The sequence below is a fragment of the Falco peregrinus genome, chromosome 5 (assembly GCF_023634155.1).
Source record: "Falco peregrinus isolate bFalPer1 chromosome 5, bFalPer1.pri, whole genome shotgun sequence".
Lineage (NCBI taxonomy): Eukaryota > Metazoa > Chordata > Aves > Falconiformes > Falconidae > Falco > Falco peregrinus.
Genome location: NC_073725.1, coordinates 30,135,997 through 30,155,275, shown reverse-complemented (window position 1 = coordinate 30,155,275; position 19,279 = coordinate 30,135,997). Strand labels below are relative to the sequence as shown.

The 19,279-nt window shown below is 43.8% G+C and overlaps 1 protein-coding gene across 4 annotated transcripts in view; it reads right to left on the bottom strand.

Moving 5' to 3' along the window:
• The window catches only part of EGFR (epidermal growth factor receptor), a 173,220-nt gene that overhangs the window by 14,217 nt on the left and 139,724 nt on the right, over nt 1–19,279 (bottom strand). For all 4 annotated transcript variants that reach the window (XM_055803531.1, XM_055803532.1, XM_055803530.1 and 1 more), the window contains 7 exons: nt 18,975–19,074; nt 16,883–17,040; nt 11,312–11,347; nt 9,895–10,036; nt 8,159–8,281; nt 6,820–6,918; nt 2,306–2,491 (listed from right to left, as the gene is read on the bottom strand). In XM_055803531.1, the coding sequence (XP_055659506.1) occupies nt 2,306–2,491; nt 6,820–6,918; nt 8,159–8,281; nt 9,895–10,036; nt 11,312–11,347; nt 16,883–17,040; nt 18,975–19,074 (844 nt within the window). The remainder of the gene's footprint in view (nt 1–2,305; nt 2,492–6,819; nt 6,919–8,158; nt 8,282–9,894; nt 10,037–11,311; nt 11,348–16,882; nt 17,041–18,974; nt 19,075–19,279) is intronic.

Here is a 19,279-nt window from a genome sequence, read left to right as displayed (position 1 = left end):
CAGCAAAAAGATCATATTGATGTGATGACAGAGCACTAGAGGGAATAATTCCCTTCCAGCCTCCACCCCCTTTAAGACCACTGCTAACCTGGACCACCATCGAATCCTCCACCCAAGTCCCTCAGCAGAACTTCACCCATGTGCTGCTAACACTGCCAAAACAAACCACCCCAACAAACTGGCACGATGCCGCTGTGAGCATGTGTTTAATTACAGAAATAGATCTTTAGCGAGCAGAGCTCTTAAAACAAAACATCTTGAGCTGCCGACAGAAAACAGACTATGTTAAAAAAAACCATAATAATCACATAATCCAGTCCCACTAGGACAAAAGTTTTCCTGCTAAACATGCCTTGCTGCAAAGCCTAAGGCGCAAAGCTGCTGAAAGGCAGAATATCGGTTTCACACTAAGCTGTTTAAAATGCTGATGGCTAAAAGACTTGTGCACGTGCATAATCTCACACCAAAGATGCTGAACTGCTCATCTAGAAAGTTCAGCAGATCTTTAATTGTGTGCAGACCTGGGGTTTAAGCCATTTGTCATCATTAAGCATGAGACCAATGTGTTCAAAGGGTTACTTCACAGTGTTTCTGCACATGGAGTGTCTATGCTCTGTCATAACATCTTGTCCGAAAGACAGGACTCCATACCCCAGTGAAAGATAATGTTTGTAAAAGATGCAAAGAAAACTTATTTCAAAGCTGTGAAAACAGAAACAAAAATAAGCTTCCCAGGGAACTTGCCTCCTGCTGGTTAGTTACCAGACATCAATATATTTGTTTCATTTGTTTTCCCCCTCTCCAAAAGTAAATTTTTGAAGAGTCAGAGAATGTCCAAAAATCTGGCATGACTTTATCAGAGTAGTAACACCCGACACATTGGTGGGAAAAAGCCGTACACATGATTTACGAGCGCTCTGAGAAGAACTTCAGTGTGGAGCAGCACAAAGGAGTGTGTTGAAGGTCAGACATCAGTGGAGAGAGTAGAGGTTGCTATGGGCGTATGTGGAACCGACATGGAAAAAAATCAAACAGAAGCTAACAATTGTGAATGGCAACCTCTGGGGCAAGTGATGCCCCAAGGATCAATTTGGGGACTCATTTTGCCACCTTAAAAATTAACGAGGAGGAGGAGGAGGGGGGAAATGTGGCCTCCAGCTCATCCTCCGAAGGGACTGAAAGCAGGACAGAGCAGTAATTGATTTTAAACAAGATAGCAAAAGAGAAAAAAGCTGTTCACGTCCCAGGTGGACACATAAATTAAAATTCACTTGCTGTGGAGCGCACTGCAAAAAAGTACACACACCGAGATGAAAAATGTGCTCTGTATATTTTTGGTGGATACATTTCTGAGGTCTTCAGTATGTTTCCTGAAAGCAAGCCACGGCTGGGCGAGCCTGGGATGTATACAAGGTCTCGAGGGACCGATAAGGCTGTAAGTGTGTGGTTAGCCTGGGATCAGCATGCCCGAAATAAGCATCATTAAAGCAGCCGGGCTCTGCGGATACTGCCATCCCATACGACAAATCTCCAACAAACTGCAGCTATATTTTTGCTGATTTTGCTTCATTTTTCCATGCTTGCACATGGCTAACCACCTTCCAAACACAGCATATTGCTGCTAAGGGCTAGAAGGCTGTACTTCAGTCTCCTTTGCTGCTCTGCTCTTTGGCAAACAGTGCCAGGTGTGATAATGAGCCTTCTCCTTGGCACTACGGCCATTGCAATTAGATCACAGGCACCAACTCAGTGCATATAAGTTACAAAACAGCCCTGGGGTGCCTGAAAGCCTTTTGGTCGCAGCCAGCTTGTGCTAGAACAAAGTTGGTATGTATTCATCAGCAGTTTCAACCCCCAGTCCTCCAAGATTTCAGCCTGAAATTCTCCGAGGCACCCAAGGAGGTGTATTCAACAACATCACTGCCCCATGGCACAGGCCAAAGGAACTGATGGAAGCAGAATTTTGGTATGGGAATCACCAAATTCTTCTCCCTTCCCTGCCACAGCTTCATTGCATCACATTATTATTTCATTACCAGGTGTTTGGTTTGGACATAAATGCCTTGGTGATAATATTACGCTGTCTAGGAGCATTCTGAAGAATAGCTAAGGTTTGCTCAGCAGCTTGAAAACAGTAAATTGTTTAAGACAAAGTAACCATTTCCTGTCACGTATAAGGTATCTAGGAACAACATGGTGAAACAGAAAGATTTACAGAGACAGGTAAATAAATAAATATATCCCATGCTGTCACATCTCCACGGTAAGAGTTTCAGCTGATCTGGAGGCACATCAGTCCATTTACCTTTGCAATCTGCACACACCAGTTGAGAAGGTACTGGGAGCCGATGTTGTCCTTGTGCTCTCGGATGTAATCAAGGAGGCAGCCGTACGGCATCAGCTGTGTGATGAGCTGAACAGTGGAAGTGAGGCAGATTCCCAACAAGCGGCACACATGAGGATTGTCAACGCTAGCCATCACGTAAGCTTCCTAAGAACAGAAAAAACTCAGCGTGAAACAGCATGACACAAATATTTGGAGGCTGTTGAAAATCAGTTGGTCATTCAAGAGGTTGCTAAAATACTATATGCAAATTCTGTGCCACATATCACACACAATGTACTTGTATTTCCCACTCTGTGGTCCAAGTTTTTCCACTCAGTGGAAGGTCCAGATTTTGAACGCTGAAGCATCACCAAGATGCCGCAGCAGAGCCAGTGTCCCACTGGTGCTACACCAAGCAAATGTGGGACATAAAATCCTGGGGACAGACCTAGGAGGAATTAATAAATTGAACGTCAGCTGGAAGCTGATGGGATTTGATCATTTTGAGCACTTAATTGCAAGGGCAACACATCTTGTGAATATGTCATACGGCTTTTATTCCTCCACAGACCTTTTCACAAATCTGACTGGAAATCAGTACTTTTGAGACTTCTGCCCCTCTGTCAAGGTTCGTACTAACCAAGAAAGAAAAAAGTAATGTAGGATGCGACTGACAGTTCAATTTTTTAAAGAGACTGTGCTCTTCTTGACCATGTTGTTCTTCAGTCCATGTCAAACAACAGGCTAATAATCAGTTCACCTTTAGAAGCTTAAATACATGTTTTATTTGAAGCAACACTGGTGAAAATAACATCCCCAATTGGAAAAGCTGTTTTAGACCCATATAGTGATGTAAATGATACCAGGAAGGTACTTACAATGTGGGAGCCCAAGCAAAAGAAAACCTTTGGTCAACTGGAATTTTGGGTTTGAGTTTCATAAGTAAGTGAAAAAATCTTCTTTCAAGCCTGGGGTCACCCCATGTAGCTTTAGGTACCGAGCTAAGGTACCCAAGGTACCTGCTCTTCCCTTGCTCTTCTGTAGGAAGGGGAAGACGCCTTCAGAGGCTGGTACTGTATGCTCCAGACACACTGAATACATCTTTTGATATGGCCATGGGGTAAAACCCCCCAGTTTCATGGGTTTTTTTTGGTGCAACAGCTACTTATGGATTGAAATTTGAGATCTATATATAATCATACATAATATATATTATGTCAAGTGCCACCTCAAAGACTGAATCCAAATTCAGGAAAAAATAAAGAGCTGAAGTTGTTTGCTTTTTTAAACTAACTTTGTGTCTGATATACAGTATGACACATTTAGATATTTTTAAAGCCATCTGATTGGAAACCAGCACAATGGGAAATAAATGGGAATTTTTCCATGCAGTGAGCTTTTAGGTCAGCATCTTAACTCAACAGCTGGAGTGATGCCAACTAATCATCCCTCAGCAATTCAGCGTTAGGCTAGCAGCCCCCCAAAGCCTGAAATCACAGTGAGGGCGCTTTTGTGGCAAGGAAAGGGGCAAATCTGTGCTTTCTAAGAGCTTAAGAAAAGAAATACCATAGCACTTTACTCATCATCTAACAAGCTTTCCACAGATGTGACATAGCTGCGTAGCTGGTAATAACTATTATTAAATAAAGTTACTAAAGCAATGACGTTCATGAAATAAGCAACCCCAATTCTTAAGCAACACTTTCTGGCCTTGGTATTGTTGCTTGACGTGCCAGCCTAAGCAAAACACGATGTAATGCAGCTTCTTCTGAGGTGCTAATCCTGTATTTGGTGTCCTTGTTTTGGAGCCCCTGGGATGAAAGTGGCCGCTGGGCAGCTGGTTTAAAGAAGATCTCCAGCAGAGTGCTCCTCAAGCTACGGCAGGGTGGGAGCAGGTCATCAAGATCTATTGGACAGCACCGATTCTGTGGGCTAGCTCAAGGAAAGACAGAGCAAGAAAACAATCTGCTGCTCAATTATGTAAGCATTTGTGGCAGCATTTTGTAAAGAATCTTGCAGCTCTGTCATGCGATGCTCAAATGTAAGCAGAGACCAAAACATGCTCATCTCCCTGGGCTTCCAAACCCAGCTGTCGCAACAATGAAGGGCGCTTGTTCCTTGCCTTGCTTCTGGTTGGGATTCAGATCCACGTTGTGTTCCCTCCAGCCGTCGGGGTGGGGTATATCTGCGAAGTCGGTGCCATTCTGGCTGCCCACCTGCCAGGCAGCCCTCATGGGGCTGAGGGGGGCTCACAGCTGGGATGCTGAGGGATCGGGGCAGGCATATGGGCCTCACAGCCTTCGGAGCATGTCCAAGCCTTGACGCCACCTATTACATTTGAGACTTGGAAAGCAAAATGGGCCACTGCCTCCTTGCAGGGGGCAGAAGGGAGCTATTGTGCGGTCGTGGGTCCCTCTAAGTAGCCCAAGACATTAAAGTGGGCCTTTGTTTCAACTGTTTATCTTGGAAATCTCTGCGGTACACTCTGACCTGCTCCAAGTATGCTTGGTATTCAACAACAATCTTCTGAATTAGCCCTACCCTAATAAAGCCAGCGAGAGCACGCCTGGATTGTATGAGCTAAAGCTGCTGCGCTTGTTCTATACCTGGCATGTTTCTGTAAGACAAATCATCTTTAATTGGACATTATTATCTCTGAGGTTTCAGGGACCTTGAAAAGTTGGTTTTGTAGCAAAAATCTGTTTTGAGAGGAGCTTTTGGAGTTTTCCTTCTGACTTCTTTCACTGGTTTTGTATTTTTTAACTTTTTTCTGACATATAGAATAAATTCCACCAACCAAATAATCTTAAAAAGGTGCAGGACTGAAAAAAGCAAAAGCTTTTTATTAAGCATCCTAATTCAAAGAAAAGATAACACAGAGATGTGCGACAGAAACTTCTTTGAAAAGAAAGGACTTTGATATCATCAGTGTGCAGCTCCTGCATCTACTGCCCCATTGTACGACTATCTTGATTTGCTGAAGGCAAGATGCAGTACTGCAGGCTTATTCATTGCTTTCCTTCAGTATACAGGAATTTAATGCAGTTAAGCCCACAGCATGCTTTGTGTTAGGTTCCTTCTCACCGTGACAGGGGAACGAGGGGCAGAGCTCTGGGCAGGCAGCCGAGCAGCATCTTTGCCAGCTCCTCACTACAGGAATGCTGGCGAAGCAGGGTACCGCAGCCTGCCCGCTGGCAGGGCAGGGGCACGGACCAGGGCCACACGGGCCTGTGTGGCCACAAGGGACCTGGGAAAGGGCTGACACTGGTCTAGAGTCTAACTAAACTAAAATGAAGATGGATATTGCTTCACTTATGGATTCTGAGATGGATCACCTATTTGTTCGCATTGCTGTCACGCACATACCAAATCATGTGGTACATAACACATAATCTGTTGGAGTAATGTATTGGAATAACACTGCTTATTCCAGCTGATCAGAAAAATCCAGTGTGCTTCCTTCAGTAGCACAGGTGGTATTTTGTTCACCGCCATCCATCTCCAGACACTTCTATGAGATTTGTTAAGACCTTCACCAGCTTGAACCATACGGGGTGAGCCTTGCTGCCTGAAGTGTCATTTGCTGGCCAACGCTGGATTTATTATTTTTTTTTATACAAATTTCCCGTTAAAGTGGCTCGGTTCACACGCACACACGTTTCTTGTTGCTGAGGACTGAACCAGAGCACAGGAAAGCTGAACTGAAGTTACACTGAACACCTCAGTGCTCCTCTCTGCACTCAGCATTTTCCTTTCCTTGTATATAAATATATATGTATATCCTTGGTGCTGTATGTTCTGTGGCTTCAGATCTAGTTCAGATTTTTATCTATTCCAAGTTCAGGGAACTTTGCATTTAGGATGCTGGCTTACCCGTTGTAAACTCACACATTTATAAACTCCTGGATCAGCATCCCATAGCCTTTTCCCCTGTTTTCTGAAGTGATGAGCTACACCCAAGCAAGAAAATAGAATTCCCAGGCTCCTTTTGGGAAGCGAGATAATTTCTTGCTGTTCATGGCAGAGAAATCAGACAGCTGAGATTTTTTTTTGTTTCTTTTGGTTTTAGTTAATTTAATCCTATGTAACCAAGCAACTAGCTTATGACAATCTTCAGTGTCAGAATTCAAAAATCATTAGATCTGTTGTTATTTGCTTTAGCTGTACCACCGTAATGGCAATGGATGCCACAGTTTAAGGCCTAAAATGTCAGAGTAAAGACAGCAGAATTAGCTGTAAAAGTATGGTCCTGACCTCTCCTTAGGTCCCACCCCACGAGCTTAACATTAGTATTTGGACTGTGAGCACAGGGCTCGTAGGAGACACAAAAGCGCTTCACAGCCTGGGCTGCAAAGCCCAGCACTTGTAGAGGGACAGTTCAGGTTGGCACGCAAAATATTTCTTCCCAGCCAAAACCCTGAAATCCCTTTAGTTGTTACAGAGGGAAATCCACAGACCACTGAGAACTTGACAAAACGAATATGAAAACTTACATCAAGTATTTCCTTGTTGGCTTTTGGTGATGTAGCCTCTCTCAATTCTTTAATAGCGACAGGAATTTTAACCTTCTCCCCTTCTGGGATCCAAAGTCCCTAGCAAAAAGAAGTATAAAGAGTTACTCAGTCTCATATCTAACTGGTTAATTCTCACAATTACACATATGTTTGTCTTCTGAGTAGACTTAAATATTCTGAACAATGGGAAGACAACAAAAATATGCAAAAAATGTGTCTTGTGGGCATTAACAAAATCCTGTTAATGGAGTGGTATTTCTCTTTCAGTCACCTCTACCCTATTTTTTTGAAAAAACATGTTCATGACCATGTCTGTATAAACAGCCCAAGAGATGCATAAAGAGCAACTTTTGCAGATGTAAATCTAATTAATCAGTGCATCACAGCAACTGCACATGCAAAACCTTGCCACTTCCAATTTAAAAATCATGGGATGAAAAAAAATTGGCATTTTCTCATGAAAACAAGATGGCATCTATACTGTACCAATAATCCCATCCTAAATGTACATCGTGGCCTGTTGGTTTATGTCCGACTGGTTCAGTGCTCTATATCTATAGCGTCAGGAGGCATTTGGGTGGCAGGTAAACAGTGTGACACTGTGAGGACACTCTGCTGATGTACCCAGCATTATAGGTGCACATTCTCAGAGATCAATGGGATTTGTTGCCCTGAAGTTCCTAGCCACAGCTGGAATCCTGCTTCAGAATATAAAGCTTTATAAAGAGATCTATGAATCTACAGTTTATATTTCAGTACCACTGGCAAAACCAGAAATACATATCTTGAATAAAAGTAGGAGCACAGAAAAGTGGAACTCGGTGAAGAGGAAACGCAGAGGATCAACAAACGTCAAGAGAAAAAATACCTTGTGGACCTACACATTTGAAGGTGTGTAGGCACTTCCACACATCTGAGTCAGTTCTAATGAAAGAGTGATTGACAATTATAAGTACGAGAGCCCAGACCACATGGAAAAATAGTTTAGCACTGAGCTGACCAAAGCACATTTCAGTTTTTGCTAATATTCACAACAGGGTGCATTTGGCTGTAGTAGTTTTAAAATTGAAATCTTTGTCCTCCAGGTTCAGCAGTATGGCTTTGGCAACATCTTACGTAGAACCTGCCACGTTACCCGATTTGTAACTCAACTAATGATGATCAAGTCATCTCTCTGCCATCCAATACATACATACTATAAACTCTAGTCTAAAAGAATATCTACATGATGATGGCAGCTCCCAGTCCATGCTTTGTTTGTGTGGCTTCTGCATGAGGGAGCAAGATGAAAAGGAGAAGAGAAACATGATGATCTTACCTTATAAACAGTGCCAAAAGCTCCAGAGCCTAGAACTTTGACCTTTTTAAATTCTGTTTCCTTCAAAATTCTCAGATGAGCCTGGTTGGGTGCTTCCCCACTGGGTGTCAGTGGTTCAACCAGCTGGTGCAGAGAGAAAAAGACATTAGAAGCATGTCACAGTCTAGGAGGACAGCAAGCAGCATGCTTTGGGGAAGCAAAAAAATCCTTCCTTTAAAGTAATGAACATTTTATTCCACTAGAAGTTTACAGGAGGACAGCTCCACTCTTGACTTGCAGCAATAAGTATCCGAAGTTGCTCCAAATTTTGCAGGAAAAATCAGTCACAGAGTGACAACCGCCATTCTGAAGGCAAATGAAGGTACATACACTGCTGTTCAAAGGCGGACTTTGACTTCAAAGCCTTAAAACATGGCATGGAGAACAACGTAATTACCATAGATCCTAAATTAGATTTTATATATATATATTGAACTTGCAAATAAATTATAAAAACGTTTTAAATACTGGGCAAAAATCACCTGCAACCTTTCAGGTCTGCTTTTGTTTAACTGGATGAAATTCCTGTGGTACCAGTGGCTCCCCCCGACCACAGGGTTTCCAAGCAGCAGTTGAAACTCTGAGTGATTCTCTTCCCAGTAAAGAAGGAGATGGTGAAGCGGTTATTGATGTTTTCAAAATCTGATCTAAGACTTACTGCAGACAGCAGGGATGCCCTCCAAACAAGAGATATTTAACACTTTTTTGGTGCTTTTTCTTTTTCCTTTCCCTTGAATAAAACTGTTTAGCTAGATATAGTCTTATTTTAGCAGGTCAACAACCTTTCTGTGGTGATGAGATATCCTCATTTTGATGACTCCAGAGGGTTCAATACAAGCAGAGCACAAATTGAACTCTGCTGTCACAACTGTAGAATACAGTGGTATATAAAATATCATTAGGTGGTGCATTAAAAAGCAAGACAATTTTTTGTGTAGCTGACTCTGCAAAACCAGCGAGCACAGAAGGAATCTGCAACTGGGCTTTTAGAATGCTAAATACAATTTGCTAATTATTTACTAGGATTGGACTAGAAAAAGAAGGAGGCTAATCATAAAAGAGTGGCTTTAATCCAAGATAATGAATTTTGCTATTTGGTATGTGAGGTACCCAGAGGGTGATGCTGTAACACACATGAACCATTCACTTTAATGGCTTTGTGGGGGTTTTGTGCTGAAAAGAAACCAAAGACAAGACACAAACACTTCCTCAATTCCTTTCTCTCTCTTTTTCCGCCCCACAAGATCAGACATACACCTGATGAAGGCAGTAAAGTTTTCCAGAGCACCCAAGTTGCCGCAGCAGCCCCAAGGCTTGCCTGGAGGGAGGAACGATTTGTGGCTGAGGGTCTACACAGCAAGGTGGTATGGATCAGAAAACACAAGGCACCTCACCCTGAAGGCGTGGTTTTTTCCAAGTAGACAATCTCAGTGCTTTTCATTGGGATTTAGACATCTAAATCCCCTAAAGCTTTTGGAAATTACATCCAGAGGCATCAGACTTGAGATGAAGCGAGCAAGCGTTAGGTGCACACTGCCTCTTTTCCGACTAGCACAGCAGGCACCGTGTTTGCCAACACGAGGGCTTGTTGAGTTACAAGGCAGATATGCAGTACTTTAATTCCCTGGTATGAGGCGGCCAGCACCGAGTGCCCCAAATAAAGCAGCCGCTGTTGCAGCCGTGCCAGCAGCACTCACCTCCCTCTCCTGCAGCAGCCGGCGCAGGGTCCGCTTTCTGACGATGTGACGTCTCCGCAAGTAAAGGCCAATGCCCAAGCCGACCACCACCAGGCACAGGAGACCTCCGACAACGCCAGCTGCAATAGATGGGATTTTGGAGCTGCAAGACAGGAGGGGATGCAGAAAGAGAAAAAAAAATGCTTAGGTGTAAGATTTAAAAAAAACACTAAACACCCTACAGAGGCTGCGTGAAACCTTCGGTTTTGATCAGGTGCACACTCTGGACATCCACTTAAGCCTATGTGACACTCTGGGTATCTTGGGCATCTGTATTTTTAAGTTCCTCATCCAGTAACCTGCTAAAAGTCTTCACTCTTAAACTCACAACCGGAGCTGAACATCATAGCTTAAGCAAGGACAATTTCTCCTCCCTCTGATAAACCCACCAAGCATGTGAGCATTGGATCTGTGAAGCTGATGTATGTCAGCCATGGGCAGCCCACATGTGGTCAGATACACAAAGCACCTGGAGAGAAGGTGATACCGAGATGGCATACGCAGCTGCAGTACCAGCGATGAAGGTGACATCTCCCCATTGCTTGGGCAGCCCATGCTGTAAGGGTCACAGTGGACTCCAAAGCATCAGCCCAACTACCCATGTACAAATGTCTGAGGCCAGGTAATGTTGAACCATCCACACTGTACATGCAGGTCGCTGCCTTTTTATTAGAGCCTCGGTCATTTCAAACTTCAGTTGAAAAGAAAAAACCCGTTTTCCTGTTGGTTTTTGATCTGTACTCAGAGATCCATCACAGCTCTTTCTAAGTTGCTCCAGGGATTACTATTATAGTCAATTTTTAACAATATTTCTAGGCTGAATTTGTCTTCCCATAGTACGTCTTTGCAGCCAGAAACTAAATCCCCCTCCCTTAGTCAGAGAAGCCTGTTTGCTTGTTGCCTGACCTTGAGCAAGACACGAAGCCAAACAGTGCAACATAAGATCTAGTGTGAAGAACAAATGTCCACCTATGCATGGAGTGGCTAGAGATACACAGATCACAGGGCTGGAAAAGACCCCATGGGTCTCTGACATGAACCCCCTGTAATGCAGGTAACCATATCAATCTCCTGTCTTTGCCACTAGTTTTTACTCCTTTCTTTTTTCAGCCTCTCCTTTAGTTCTTCAGTGACAGATCCTAGGTCTCACCTTGACTAACAACCTAAGCAGAACAAGATTTTGGAGCCTTGTGCCAGGAATATTGCTTGGTTTTTGAAATAATTTTTATATTGTTGGAGCCTGCTCTAATCTGTCACTTCCCTGTATGGAGCTTAAGACTTAACTTCAGCCCCAGCCTTGTGGTGTCCAGCGTGGCAATGTAAACACACATGCATTCTTTCCAGCTCGGTCGCTAATTGTAGCAGATGAAATACTCACCCATTTGGACAGCCTTCAAGACCTGGCCCTTTGCACCTGTAAAAACAAATGAACATTACAAACATATTAGCTCTGGCATACATACTTCTGTAATTCCAACTAAGAAGAGTGCTACTGATTGAAGTTTGTGTTGCAGAGCAGTCCAAGTATCAACATAGGAATTTATAATAGTCACACACTCTATTAAATATCAGTCAATAGCCTTGCTCCAAAATGTTTTATCTAGATGCATTATTTATGCTGCATACTTAGCTTAACGAATACTTTAAAACCACTTTCTGTCAGGCAGTAGCATCAGGGGAGGACACAGATACACAGAATTCAAATGGACCTGTGCTCCCTGGCTCCGTGTGGACATCTGCCTTAGTGCAAGAAGCTCAGGGCTGACTGTGGAGAACAACAAAAGCAGCCTCTCCCCTGCACAAGGGCAGAAAGCTACATGGAAATAGGGCACTGCAGACCCTCCTGCATAATCCTGTTTCCTGATAAGTAAAAGACTCCAGTTTCCAGACTTACTATTGCAATGGAAACATGGGCAGCTGATACACACTCCCGATCACAAAAGAGGATCTGACAGCACTCCCTTCAGCTATAGTCTGTTGCGTATGTGTCTGTGATATTTTTCTTTCAGAATCTAAGATATTATGTTACTGGTAATGTAAACAGGTATGACAGTTACCCAGAGAGCCAGAAACTCTACTAGCAAGTCATTCACCCTCCATTTGAGTTTAAAATACCTGAAATTAACTTTCGCAGCCCAATGCAAAAAACACCACAGATGAAACCACAGTGACTGTATTCATTTGGTGGTCTAATGGGTGTGAGAGGCACCGTGCATTCCCGAAGTGCTGCTGGGCTACAAGATGTATGCTTTTCATGGGATCTGTGGTCTTTGTGGCGTCTACCAAGGAAGGAGAGCATCACAGAGAGGGTTACATCACCTCTGAAGAACAGAGCACAGCAAGGAGAAAAGTCCAGTTTGTGGTATCCGCTCCCTGCGCTGACTTACAGAAAATGGATCATCCCAAAACAACTCTGGAGGAGGTCAAGTAGGGGGTAACGAGTGAGCCTGTGCCAGTAAAACTGCTCTGAATTCCCTCTCACTGAGAGGTGGGCCCAGGAAAAATTTAAAATGACAGGTGGAGTTGCAGATCTTATCTCATAACTTGATCTAGGTCTGGAGGAGGAAGAGGTGAAGCAACCGCTCATTTTATTGGATTTTTGTTTGTTTGCTTGTTTTTGTTACTCTGATCTTCCCTCGTGTATTTGTGTTGTTTCTGGGCCAACGCAGCGCTCCAAGAGCCAGCATCTGGAAGGTCTTGAGAGTTCACTGGGCTCCCATGCAGGAATGTGCATCCTGGTGTCCTGGACACACTGGAAGTGCAGCGCATACCGGTTCCCGGATCCCGGGCGCCCAGCTTTGTTAGCGTTCCCTGTCTGCCTATGGCTTGGTTTATTTGCTCAGTTGTGTAACTATGTGCAGAGAGGCTGCACGTGCAGAGCAGAACCACCAGCTCACTTACGGTCGCAGGAAATGTATCTCACTTTGCACACGGTTTCTCTCTTTGGGTGCCCAACAGATAACTGATCTAGGACCCAAGACCTCATCCCAACATCCTCTACCACGTGGATACAAATTTCTATATGCTAATGCAACAAAGCACATGCAGCTTCTCCTGATAAGGATGTAAAATTAAACGACTGCACTTTACTTCAGAATGTGACTTTGGTTCTTCAAAGTATCTCTTCCTAAAAATTCTGGTTTGCCATACTACTTTATGATGGCAAATCCTCCATGCACTTCCTAACAGCAAAAAAAAAAAAAAATATATATATAATTACCTGAGGGCATAGTATCTAGTCTGAGGAACAACTGAGCAGTTATTTTCCTACACCAGAAAGTAGAAGTGTAGATTTTAATCTGTCTCCTTCTTTTTTAAAAAATTATTTCCCACATAAACGTATCAATATCGAGTCTGGTGGGATAAAGTATAAAGGTGTTTTGGAATAAAGTAAGAAGGCGTTTGGAAAGAAAAAGCCTGCACTTTTCAGATCCCATGTGATTTTCTGATTCATTTCACTAGTCAAAGAAGAAACGAAGTCTATGAAAAACATCCATCCAGGACTAAATATAACCATCTTTCTTAATGTGGAATTTTATGATGACACCCAACATAAGTAACCCAGGTTTTATGGAATCTAAACAATCACTTTTTCCATTCCCAAATAATTTTTCTTCTGCTTACAGAAACCAAAAAGAGAAATGTGACCCTGTGTTATGAACTGCCTCAAGATCTTGTAGATATATCAGGAATCTAGCAGTGGTTGCAGTCTCTGAAATATTTCTCTACTCTTTTGAAAATTAGATCTGTGCACAGCCCCCGAAAACTATTGCATCCTGAACTCAGCATTTCACCTGTCTGCGTAAATATTACTCATCCCAGTGCAGACTTTTTTATTTCCCAAATCCATCAAGATTTTAACAACTTTCTCCTCGACCTGTAGTTCCTAATTTGATGTAATACAGCCAGGTGGCTCTGATTTATGGCCTTTCAGAAGGGACTCGCGCTGTAACAGCCAAAGTTACTTCACAGTCATAAAAGAAATGGAAAACCATTGGGCTTTTTAAAGCCTTACAAGAACTTTCCTCTGCCCTTTCTTCCTCATTAACTTTCAGAGGGTGACAAAGGCCTCACAGTTGTGCTGTGCTGCTGTAGCCTTCTCTCTTGGATGCCTGGCTGCTTTCTCACACCCCTGCCCCCAAATACCCTGGCATTTAACGTGAAGACTGGTGAGATACGTAGCGTTGGTAGCGACTGCGGAGGCAGGACGCGTTGGCCAGTGCTGTTAACTGCAGTGGTGGTTTCTCTCCTTGTTCTTCCACCACAGCAGATGTACTCTGGGACAAACCAAAGCCTTCAACGCCAAGCAGATTAATTAAGATGGCGTGTGTCATTAGTTGCTAGGGATATAAATGGGTAATTCCAGGGCTTTTGAGATGTTGCTCTCTGAATCGGAGCATATTTTCCCAGCCGTACTAGAGGGAGAGTAAAAGAAAGGTCACGTATGAAATCCCCAAGGGTTTACAGGAGAAATGGGAAAGAATGGGCCTTTCAGGCCGAGCAGGAGAAAGCTTCCTCCATTCTGTTTTCTAATGAAAGCAGCAAATAAAATGAGACTAGATGGGATTCATCACGGCAATAGAAAAGAAGTGATGTGCTACAAGTAAGCACACTTAAAATATTAAGTACCACAGCTCGTGACAAAGCTCAGCTAGGAGGAGAAGCCAACTTTACCTGCAGCTTCTTCAAATAAAGAAAATGGAGCCAGATCCTGCAAACCCTTACTTGCATAACTACAGAAGTCAGCATGTTTAATCATGCTGCTAAAATTTTGTGGGCTCTAGTTGTGAAATTGGACAGGGACAGAAAGAAAGTTGCTGTTTCTTGTCACACAGCAATTGCTGAGACTGGTTTCTAAGGATGCAAAAACTTTGCGAGCCAGCTATTTTCCACCCACTGCTGAACAGATATAATTTCCTGCAGCACAACAAGGGAAAGGCGTGAAGAGAAGTAAGCGGCATTACTGATCGATTGCCTTCATGAGGACAATGCCATGCCAGACTGCGTGTTCCCAGATTATGCCTCTGACACTGGCTCCCTACCCATCAATGCCGTTGGCCTCAGATGTCCCATCTGTAAAGCAAAAATAGTAACACCACCTTCTCCTGGCTCTTTTGAGCCCTTCAAGGATACAGCCTATTTCTTCTGCCACATTTGGGCAGCAACTCAAACAGGGCCATTGAATATGCCCACAATATAACTGGCAAATTTAGCCTGGGTCTTTCATATAGGAGTAGAAATGGATACTACTTTTTACATTCTGCCTTAATACCACAAGGCCAAATACATGGAACCACATGTTGGCTACCCCTGATTTTAAAAAACACCTCCTTACCCTACACCCATCACCCGCCAGACTCCACTGGTACACCCGTCCACTGCTAAAGCCAGGCAGGAACTGGCTTTTCTGATGAAGTCTGCTCTGAGGACTTGCTCGTGCACAAAGAGCCACTGTGTGGCTCATCATTACATCCACACACCTGGCAGATTACGCTGTCCAAATTTGCATTCGAGTCTAGTGTTTGATCCCGCTACCGAGGAAAGCCTTGCTCAGGTGTGGTTACCCACTCCGCTGCTCCGGCCATCAGCCATGTCCCCATGTGGCCGGTCAGAAGAAGGATATTGGTTCACTGTGGCCAGTTCATATGAGTAGGGACTAAGGAGGTCATTAATAAAGAGCATGGTTATGAAGATCCCTTTTCAACTGTGATCATTTGTTCTCAGGATGTGATGGGAAGCCCTGATAAGCCTTGCCTGCGACTGCAAAAAAACACAGGGGCATCACCGTTAACCACGGTGAACCCCCACGGCTCTTACGGCTGCCGGCTGAAAACCAGAGCACTGAACTCGCTGCCAGCACTAGGAAGGGCTTTTACTTGCTTCATCTCCTTTTCTCCATTAAGGTGGGGGCCTGGACACTCGCTTTTTCATGACCTGGCAGCTGAATTAGCTAACACACAACGGGATGATGGGTTGGTCTGAATACACTATAATTCTCTTTTGCAACATGTATGACAGGCATATTACAGAAGGATTTTGGATCAGACAGACCTGCAGGGTACAGGGCAGGGGCCTGTGAAGGAAAAGATGCCAAACATGGGCTGTTTTGTTTGTTGGGGTTTTTTTCTCTCATCATTATGTAATGTGTTGTGTTTCTCGTCATCTGTAACGGGATGTGGCAAGTATCACAGTCCCACAACCACATCTTAAACCCTGAAACCTTTTACTGCGCATTCCGTGTCCTTTGCAGGTCGGAAACCAGGAGAGGAGACAGTTGTTTCTTATTTTCATGTAGGTTAAACACAGTTCAATTCACAGCTCATACAGGTGACAGTTTAAGCATCCCTCCAAATGAGGACAAAAGTGGTTCATACAGACTGGGTTTACTGAGCAAGCTTCCCATCAATAAAGCCACATGCAGGAGGCAAGCAAGGTTTTAAACTCAGACCAAGTGCCAGCATATGGAAAGAAGGAAAAAAAGAAAAGCACTGTGGTACCCCACTAGGATTTCCCTCCTGAAAAATGGAAGGTGCAGAGAAAAATGGGCCCCGGGAGCCCAGCATCCACCAGATGTCACTGATGTTCCTCCCAAAACCAGAGGACCCAGCACCAAGCCAGGAAGGGGGGGGGGGGGGGGGGGGGGGGAAGGGGGAAGAGTGCAGTGCTGGTGGGCAAGTTCTGTACAATTCCAGGAAACTTCCTAGTTAAATCAACAACCCAACCTGTTTCAAAACCCTGAAGACATTTTCCTTACTTTTATTTCCAAAGTCTGCCACACTCTGCTTACCTTACCTGTGTACTCCTGACCTCTGTCATTCCCTGCTATGTCTTCTTCTTGGTGGTTTGAAATGGGACCGTCAGGAAGAGAAAGGTGTCGAGACAAGCTATTCCCCTCTTTCTTCCCCCCCCCCCCCCCCCCCAGCTCCATTCAGCCCGAGGTTTTACTCACCCCCGGGTGCAGTTGGGATGGCAGAGCTGGCAAACCGCATTCCCATCCGCATATTTCCAGACAAGGGTGTCATTCTCACCCAGAACCCCTGCTGGGCAGGATTTCACGCAGTGGGGGCCGTCTATAAAATGGGCACATTTCATGCAATTGTCAGGGCCCTGCAAAGAGAAACAGCTTGTTTATAATGCCATCACATCAGCCTGTTCAGGAGGAAATTCAGAAGATAAACCTAATGCCTTCCACTGCTGGAAGCCTTCAGCATCGTCTGGTTTTATGACCTTGCTACCACCTGATATTCTTGCAAGTATTTGCTCCTGTAGGATGGACCGTACAAAACGTAGCACCTGATGTTTAAAGCTAATATCTTCTTGTGTTTCAGTGTTGCCGCTTTTTTTCCCACTGCCTTTTCTGGTTGGGAAGCTTGCATTTTGCATGTAAAACAGGATCATTTAATGACACCTTGATAAGGGGTCAGCTGAGCGGTGGAGGGCCTGCCTGCTGCAATCTGCCATCACACGATATAAAACGCTGGACTTGGACCTGCTGACACCTCCCTGAAGTACTGGCCCCAAATCATTATTTCCCTGGTTTCTCAGCATGGGTTCTTTCCTCTGTTAGGGAAAAGCAGGGGATAATGGAGGCAACACAACCCAAGGAGTCCATGGTTTTGTTTGGTTGGTTGGGTGTGGGTTTTTTTTGTTTTTTTTTAACTTTGAAAACTACTTAATTTGTGTTTAAAGGTGTTGCCTTTGGCTGTTGTTGGCAGAACTGTTTTTATTCAAGCTATAACAGCACCAGGAATGCCCTAAATATTTTAAAGCAGGGGAACCAGCAATTCTGGGTCAAATTCTACTATGGAGAAAAACCAGACCACATCCACACCACTGGTTTCAGTGGGAATAAAGTAAGACGTGCTACAGGAAGATTATTTTAATTACTGTAATGTCTAAGGGCCGCTATAATAGACTGATGACTAGATGCTGGGCAAATATGGAATGAGGGGGTGGTCACCACCTGAAGGAGCTTACAAATGTTTGTAACACCCCTGAGGCCATGGTGGTCTAAGCTAGAAGGGAGGATGGAAATGCTTCACATTACTGAGCAGTGACTTTTCAAACTGATGATGTGGAAGGATGGAGCACTCAGTGCCTGCAGAGGATGGGAAGAGGTGTTTAAAGAGAGGAGGATCTCTGACAGAAGTAGGGGATTTGATTTAAATTACAAAAAAAAAAAATAAAAAAAAAGAGAGCGAAGAGAGAGAGAATTAGAGTTTTACAATTAAGATATGATTTTGATCTGATTAAAAGGAAATTGTTTCACACCACTGTCAAACTGGATGTTTCATAACACAAAAGGGTTTTCTCAAAATTAAAGAAGAAAATTGAAGAAGACTCTGGATGATTCGCAAGATTACATTGTATTGAGTTTTGTAGAAGAAGCTTTTGTATGAATTTGGAATATTTAAACAAGTTTGAAAATCCAACTGATTCATTTCAATTGCCTTTCTTTGAACATAATTTACACCTGCAATGACTTTAACATAGGTAATTACTGTAACCTAGTTAGAGGAAGGAACACGACTTTAAGTAAAAACTTAAAACTTAACATGCTTCCTGCATGTTTTTCGATAAGCATTTGGTTTTGATCATGATTTTATCATGGCTTTTGAAAAAGGCAAAAAGCTACTGTTTTAATCCACTATTTAAACACTTTTTCTCCTCTGAATAAGGAAATTTAATCTGTTCAGGCCAACTTGGCAGTTCACTAGCTACATGTTCCTGAGATGTTTGCCAGATTACTGTACCGTCACACATGTAAGCCATTTTACCCCCCTTGTAAAAAGACACAGAAAAGAAAGGCCCTACGACGCCTGTGACTGTGGATTACATATATAATGGGTGACACAAAAGAAAAATAACACCCTGAGGCTCCCTCTCCTGCGTCTGCTTCCCTGCCTCACAAAGGCTTGACTCCTAACCCCCCCATCTCCACTCTTGGAGAAGGGTGAAGAGACCTCAGGATTATCTCAACAGGGGAAATACACATTGATACTCGGCCTGAGGCACGGGTTTGCTAAGGTGACTGCTCTTACAGGCCCAGTGCAGGTTGCGTTGTATGCGGTGGAGTTCTGCACCAGGCACTCGGGGTGGCAGGGCAGGCACTTGGACTCCCTCTCAAACTCCCTCGGCTCCCTGAAAAACAAACAAACAAGAGAAATAATTAAAAAACCCAGGCTGATTAGTGAGTGATAGATTTCCTCTTCCTGACTTCTCCAGTTTAAATGGATTGGGATGATGGTGCTGAGACAGGAGGAGGTACAGGAGGACCCTCCTGGCTACACCAGCAGCGCTGGCCCAGCGCGACCAGGGGGAGGTAAGAGTAAGGGAATTTTCGTTG